The 7903-nt window shown below is 34.7% G+C and overlaps 1 protein-coding gene across 1 annotated transcript; it reads right to left on the reverse strand.

Moving 5' to 3' along the window:
* Window positions 1-272: 272 nt before the first annotated feature.
* LOC126375510 (NADH dehydrogenase [ubiquinone] flavoprotein 2, mitochondrial-like) lies at window positions 273-6006 on the reverse strand. The gene is made up of 6 exons (XM_050022477.1): window positions 5995-6006; window positions 4230-4355; window positions 3211-3398; window positions 1729-1936; window positions 972-1048; window positions 273-369 (listed from the first exon to the last, which is right to left on the reverse strand). The coding sequence occupies exons 1-6, from the start codon at window positions 6004-6006 to the stop codon at window positions 273-275; spliced, it is 708 nt and encodes a 235-aa protein (XP_049878434.1).
* Between the last annotated feature and the right edge of the window lie 1897 nt (window positions 6007-7903).

Consider the following 7903-nt stretch of genomic DNA (forward strand, 5'->3'; position numbering starts at 1 on the left):
AAGTGAGTACTACTTATAAGGAAATATTATATTTATTGGCAAACTTTATAAAAAGGTAACAAACAATCTTTGATATTAACAAGGAATTTTTGTGATGATTTAAGTATGTAAGAAGAAAATATGTATTCACTTCTATTTTGTAAGTACAAAATTGGATTCGGCAAAACATAAAAACGAATATTATTTGAAGTTCCTCCGACGTGATAGAAATAAAACTTAAGTCTGGCTCGTAAATGTGATAAATATAATTTTTTGTATCGTGTTACTATTATTTATTTAAGGCAATCCTGAAGCATGAATCCGGGTCCTGGTGGAGGTTCGATCAAGGAAGCCTGGTTACACATCGGCTCAGCTGCATATCTTCCACATCTGAAAGGAAATACTCACTATTAACAAGAATGCTAATGATAGCAAAAGGCAACTAAAAGATAAATGACAGTATAGAAAACTATCTAAGGAATTCCATTGTATCTCATCTTAACTAGCGCAGTTTCTTTTTAATGATTGGTTCAAAGAAAATTACAAGAAAACATTTACTGAATTTTCCAAATTCAATGTAAAAATAAATATTAGGTCTTAAGATCATATTTTGTATCTTTGTTTTTATAGCACTTAGGGAAACTCACAAAGAGAAATTTTAGATCGAAAAAAAAAAGTAGTAGGCGTCGGCGATACATAGATCGAAAGAATTTCGCATGGACTGGAGGAGGACTCGATGGTGTAATGGTTAACACGGTCGTCCCGACTTGACAAGAGCTGCGGGTTCAAGTCGCGTCTGAGTCAGATATTTTTTCGATTTAAATTTTCTTTTTGAGATATTTTGTATCCTTAGAAAAACTTCACTTTCAACACTTTTCCTGAAGTCTGTATACAAGAGGTTGAAAGAGATATCGAAGTTGTCGAGAACATCCTGACTAATAGGAGTAACAGTTGCTGCATATGTCCTTTGTACTTATAAATATTCTACTTACTGAGGTCCAAAGCGTGGTATACCACCACATTTCAAAGTTCTGATGATGGTTTCGACGTCGCAAGGTGAAACGTCTTCCTAAAATATAATAATAATAATAATAATCCATGCGTATTCGGCCCCGGTGTCTACTAAGTAATATCATATTATATATAAATCATGTTTAAAAGATTTGCGGGTGAACTCTTATGTATCTAAACTACACCGTTCGAGGACGTTGACGTTTGAGGTTTGAATAAATAGCCTGTAGGCCATAACCACAAAACAGACACTTATTTTTTAAAAATAACTAAATGAACAAATCCAACCGAATTAGTTTGTTATTCAGATTTAGTTTGTTGATCAGCCGTGACACGTTTTGATGTTTTAGTAAATTTAACTTTTTATAAGAGTGTATCTTTTACAAGAGAGAAAGAGAAAGAGGAAAAAAGAGAGAGTCGTGGATTGTCCAGGATTTGTGCCCGGCTAATGGCAATGGGCTCGGCCCCTATTACATAGAATATAAAGAAGCTGGCAAGGAGTGCGTGTATTGCATATACGATACACCTTTGCCTACCCCTTCGCAGGCTATACAGGCTCTCTCTCTTACTCTTATACCAAGGTATAAGAGTTAAATCAAAGTAGAGTTTTGACTCACACCAGCTAAATGAATACTATATAAAACAATAAAAATCGATTTTTGAAACTCGTTATTCTCTGGTGTTCCTACGTTGAAAACATCTTTTTTGTATTTTGATTTCATTTCCGAATCAACTAACATAATAATCATCATCGATGACCAAGATTGGAGCATTGGCGCACGCTCCCGCGCACTCCACTGTGTCTACCCCGAACATGCAGTCGAGGGACAACTCCCCAACTTTGCAATTGCATTCCTGCTGAACCACCTCTAGGATTGTGTCAGAACCACGAAGCATGCAGGGAAGAGTCTTGCACACCTTGACATGGTATTTTCCTCGGTAACGCCTGAAAATATATACAGTGTTAGTGACATCGTAACGAATACTGAGGGAGTTGATTTATACCATGATTCTGAGCTAATAACAAGTGGAATTTTCCGTCGCAAAATTCATTTATTTTTTATTTTATTTTTTATTTTTAAATATTTTAAATCCTATACTTTTGCGGTGGAAAATTCCACTTGATATTAACTCAGAGTAATGAGCTGAATCATCCCCCTCAGTATATGTTACGATGTCACTTACACCCTGTACAAGTACATACAAGTAGATAGGGTGTTAGTGACATCGTAACAAATACTGAGGGGGATGATTCAGACCATGATTCTGAGTTGGTGTCAAGTGGAATTTTTAATTAATTTCAGTTCCATACTTTTGCGACGAAAAATTCCATTTGATATCAAATCATGGTCTGAACCATTTCTCAAAGTTTTCGATGTCACTAACACCCTGTATATACTTACTTACTCACCTAAAATAATAATGGAAACCAATTATCGGCATTCCACCTTTTATAATATTAGCTCCCTTTCACTAAAGGACTACATAATACAAAGACATCGAATTCAAAGAGATTGTGTGTTGATTGTATTATTTTCATTTCATGTTGACTATACTGTAGGGAGCCAATTAACCATTTACTAACAATATCTATATTTACGTAGGTACAGAGTTTGAATTAGCTTAATGGCCAATTACTTAATATGGATATACTAAGTGTGCCCAATATCAGATAAACCTATGGCACGTCTATATTCAAACGTAAGATTCGTCTTTATATCACATGAATTGAACGTCAAATTACCCTTTAAATATTTTTAAATAAATAAGAAACATTCAATAAATAATGTGCCAAATTGACATCGTTTAAAAATAGGTTTAAAAATGTACGTTCGAAATTCAATCATTATTTCTATTTGGTATATTGGCGTGGATGCTTATACATATTTCTACGAATGTACAGTCATGAGCAATGTAATGTACCCACTTCAGGACTCTGTCGCACTAACATTATTTGACATTTAGTGAGACTTACAGTTCAATTTGTCATAAAAGTTAATGTGACATGGTACCAAAGTGTATGTTAATGCTCGTGACCGTACCTCTGACTAGCCTAATTAGGAAAACAAATATTTTTGAACGCAGTTATTATTCTGAATGTTAATTTCAACTCGATACCTCCACGCGTTCCCGAAAAAAGGGTTTTGACAGACAGACATGGAAGTGATCTTACGTTTTACCATTTGAGGTTTGGAACCCTAAAAACAATAATTTTGTTACCTTTTATTCATAGTATAGAAAGTGACCCATTCATACACCCTTATTCTTGGAATGCTCAAGTATTCGGCTACTCTATTCATGGCTGATATGGGAACCCATCCGATTTGTCTCTGAACTAAGTCCAAAGCAGCACCAAGAGCAGACCGTTGAGCTCCTTCTGGATAGTTCGCTATTAAAGCCGTCAGCCTCTGTAAAAAGCAGTTAATATATGTAGAAATAAATACGAGAGATCAATCCCCGCGATCTCACCACGTGGCCTGGAGATTTATAATATTTTTCCCTTTATAATATTTTTTTTAATACAGCTCTTTCAGTACTGATTAAACTTCCAAGTGATCTTGTTTCAGATGTGATTACAGTTGGTTTTTATAATACTGTTTTAAAGTCGAACGGCTTTATAACCGATGTAATTTTATTTTATTAAAACTATAATCAACTGGCTCATTGCCTGGCCATTTGAAACCAGCCGTCCGTAACATTGGAGCATTCGTATCATTTCAATTTTTGAACCGATGTGATGGTTCCAATTAAGTATAATATTAACAAATAAAACACAATTATTGGCGTAACGTACCTACTTTATTATTCGATTCAGCAATTTTCATTTAAAATTAAATTAAGACTAGTGTAAATATCAACGTCACGAAGCTCATTATAAATCCAATCGAGATGATTGCTAATTATTCGCATACTATTATTTTTAAAAACATCAACTGGATGAAATTAATTTTCATTCTTAATTTAACTTACAATTGAGAGAGGTCAAATGGGCGTTGTCGCTTCGTTGTCTTTTAACAACGCTCATGTCGTTGTAATTTATATTATGCAGAACAAGCGTCACCGCTCAGGCATGCAACTAACCCACAACGTATCATTCGGCCTTGCTCTTATATATCAACTATGAAGACATTATTAAACAAGAACAGACCAGTTCTCTAAAGTGCAGAATTTAGGTGTTATAACTATTTTATTTTTTCATAAGAAGGGCTATCTCCAGATATTTCGTTTCCTTCACTTACAGCTATATTAGCTTCAGAAAAGTCGAAAGGAGTGCATTCATTGTTGTCGGGAGAGTCTCGATGTGTCACCAACTCGCTGTGGGCCAGTCGACCTGATGTTGCTATTCTTCGAGCATAGCGGAGGACCTGTGAAATAAACAAAATAATTAGTTAAACAAACACGTAACATAAACTCACGACTATCAGTTGGGGTAGTCAGAGGTACGTCCATCGCATGATGAACTAGTACCCACACCAAACTGACCTATTAGACCAACGTGATAGGTGGTGAGCCGTATTGCCATCTATAATGGTCGAGCTACAGGACCGCAGTGGCATGTTAAATATATTTAAATGGTAAAAGTTTTCACTGCCTATTTATACGGACTTACATTTAAATATTATTTCTTAAACAAACAAGTAGTCAGGTACCTATTTGCGCAAAGGCAACTCAAGGGTTTGGGCTGAGAATTCTCATTTAAATGGTCAAGAACTTGTTAACTTGTAGGTTCAATATCATAATGATATTGGTAATAAGATGTGGTATATTATATGGTATATTCCCAGATAAGGAATAGTAAAAAAACAGAACAGAATGAATCTAGACAAAAAACATATTGATAGAAAATTTAAATTGTATAATGTCTTACACTCGGTTGTACAATTTTTTTAAGCGAAAGCATTTCAACAATGTAAATAAGCCTTTTAAGCTTTATATTCGATAACACTGAAATTCTTTTAAAAATATACGTTAAAAACTAAATTTTATTAAAAGTTAACAAACTCAATTCAAATCAATTCTCGACTACAAAATGAGTTCTTCACAAAAATCGAGAACTGTCAATCAGTTTGGTGACATTTAAATCTTTCTTCTTAATTTCCTCGAACAGAGATTTGAGACAGTTTGCATTTAATATTGATTGGTAAGAAAAATGGAAAACGAGGTCGTTTTTCGTTATTTATTAATTAAATGTTTACTATAACAGAGTGCACACTGTGATAAACTGATTGAAACCCAGTTTCTAATGAAATGAGAAAAATACTTTTGTGCGGTTTCCAAGATTCTTAATTCATGGTAGGAGGAAAAAAGTAGTTTCAGCTATTGAAGTAAGTAAGTGTAATAAAAATGAATAACACAGATGAATGGAGAACCTTCTCAATTAAAATAGTTGCGCTCATTTTCTTCTGGTTTTTGCACCTTAATTGCCACTTTCAAGAAAACTATCCCACTAAAATTCAAGCGCAAACACGAAACAGTTTATTAGAATCATTTCCTTCCTCCAAGACTCAGGCTAAAAACTTGAGAGATTACGGAAAGTGTTTCCAACAATCTCAAGGTTGTTACCAGACGGCCAATATTAGCGGATATTGGAAAAAGATGGTAAAGGATGGCAGTTGCCGGATCAAGTGTAGTAGGCACTAATATTCCCTGGATGCAATATCGAGTCAGTCAGGGACGGGTTAGGATTTGTTACACTGCAATGGGCTCAGATATACAGGTGGCTTGTTTATCACATTCACACCCCAGATACTTCATAGAAAACACCTCGTTTTACACAGACACTACACACTGGCGTTATCGTACACGCGTATCTGTGTGTATGACATCTGACACCCATACGATTGAAGACTAAATAAAGTAAGACCGAAATAAACCTAGCTCAGCAGCTGATAGGGAGCAGAGAGTTGCCGTTCTATACAGAGTATTATTCTTCATTCTATGTCATAGTTACATCTACGTATGATACTTATACGAAAAAGAGATACGAAAAGAGAAGTTACTTACCTTCTCTTTCATTCCACAGATGATCCTCAAATTTATATTTTGTTGCTAGATTGAAATACGTCCTATTTTCTTATATCGAAACGATGGTAAACTTAAATTTGTAATTTAAATTACATTTTAGAAATATACAATGTCGTGTTAGGTAATTATTGTGTATAATTATGTAGACACAACTATAATGGTGTTATCTTAAGTTAAGTTGGAGGAAGGTACAGAGAGTAATTTTTTTACCCTAGTATGTTTACACTTTTATTCCAGAAAATCTATGATAAATTATACGTCAAAATTTTTGTTACTTTGATAACAAGTATAAACTCGTACCCTATCTAAAACTAATAACCCCTCATGAGAACATAAGGGCATTTCTCAATGCGGTCCTGTTCCTCATTGCCATAAACGCGCTCCAGGCGAATATCTTGGGTACGATATTGACCTCATAGCATTTTGCGGGGGAAGCAGATATCTGAGGCAATTTCAACATCGTAAATGATGTTTATCGCTCTAACCCACTGACCCTGTACTTGTCATTTGATCCACGATTCAAACATCCTATTTTTACGAATCAAAAAATGTGCTTTGGAATAATTTATGAATACCAAAATAGTCGTTTTTATTAATAAAATAAATAAAGTTTAGATTATAAATGAATAAATATTATTTAGGTTTTAGATTAAAAATATATCACGCTACATTCGACTACTTACATCTTATTTGGAAAACCCAACCCAACACCCTCTGCCTTATACTCACACGTACCTAAACACATTTGACGCAAACTCGGCGCTACCCCTGCTTATTCAATAAGGATGCAATAACTCCCAAGGCTTCCTACTTTTAACAGGAAAAATCAACGTTAAAATTCCATCGACAAATTTAATTTCGGCTTGTCTGTGGAATCCCCCGCTCGTTAGAGAGAAACGAATTTACCAGCAAGCCACAAATATTCGACTTCATATTTAATTCAGTTGACTCACTGATTCAGCCGTTTATCTTCCAAATAACTATGCTTGTTTGTTTCATAGATTTGATATAGCTTCTAGATTTTGTTTTGCATAGTCTGGGATAAATGATAAGAAAATGGACCTACCAAGAATACCTTAGCAAAAAGGTTAGCGATCAAGTAAACAAAGTTATAATTACTATGCTTTGTGTGAAGAATATTAGTTTTTTTATTTTCAGATACAAGTGCCAAGTAAATATTTTTTTTGTTAAACGATAGAGTAGTGATGCTTACTTAATTATGTAGGCATTTATTTTTATATAGCACTTAACTCTTTTCAAAACTTAACACAATTTAGCATTTTATTTTACAAATAGTAGTGGATATTGTGCTCAAGCTTTTTAGCTTAACCCGTAAGATTGTTTTGAACAAAATCTAATTTTGCTGTGGTTGGCATGCGCAGACAGTTGCAGTGCCAGCGGCTGTCTCTCTGTTACAGACACTTTTGACATAAATGTACTTTGGAGAGGTTGTTTATCAGAGCCGTCATGATTCAATTTTCAGCTAAGCGCTTTTAAACTTGATTTTCCCACGAATACTGTGAAAATATGATCCGAATTCTAGCAGCTTCTGGCGTATTAGTGGCGCGATTCGATGGGAAACGTTGATGATAATTACAAAAACAACCGTTTTCATAAAAAGAGTTACAGCATTTATTGCGAGTAAAAGCGTTATGTTGAGCAGATTTTTAAATGTACGAATACATTTGCCTCGGATGGTATTAAACATTACTTCGTTGTCTGAGGGATGACAGGATTCGTTGGAGGGACAACCTGAAGTGAGCCGATAGCGATAAGCGCTCTAACAGGGTAACTGTCACCTTTGCGGACACTTTTGATACGTGATCTTAAAATGGAGGTAACCAAACCAAAGCCTGTAAATACGTCTGACATGTTAAAGACGATAATC

The sequence above is a fragment of the Pectinophora gossypiella genome, chromosome 2, assembly GCF_024362695.1.
Source record: "Pectinophora gossypiella chromosome 2, ilPecGoss1.1, whole genome shotgun sequence".
Classification (NCBI taxonomy): domain Eukaryota; kingdom Metazoa; phylum Arthropoda; class Insecta; order Lepidoptera; family Gelechiidae; genus Pectinophora; species Pectinophora gossypiella.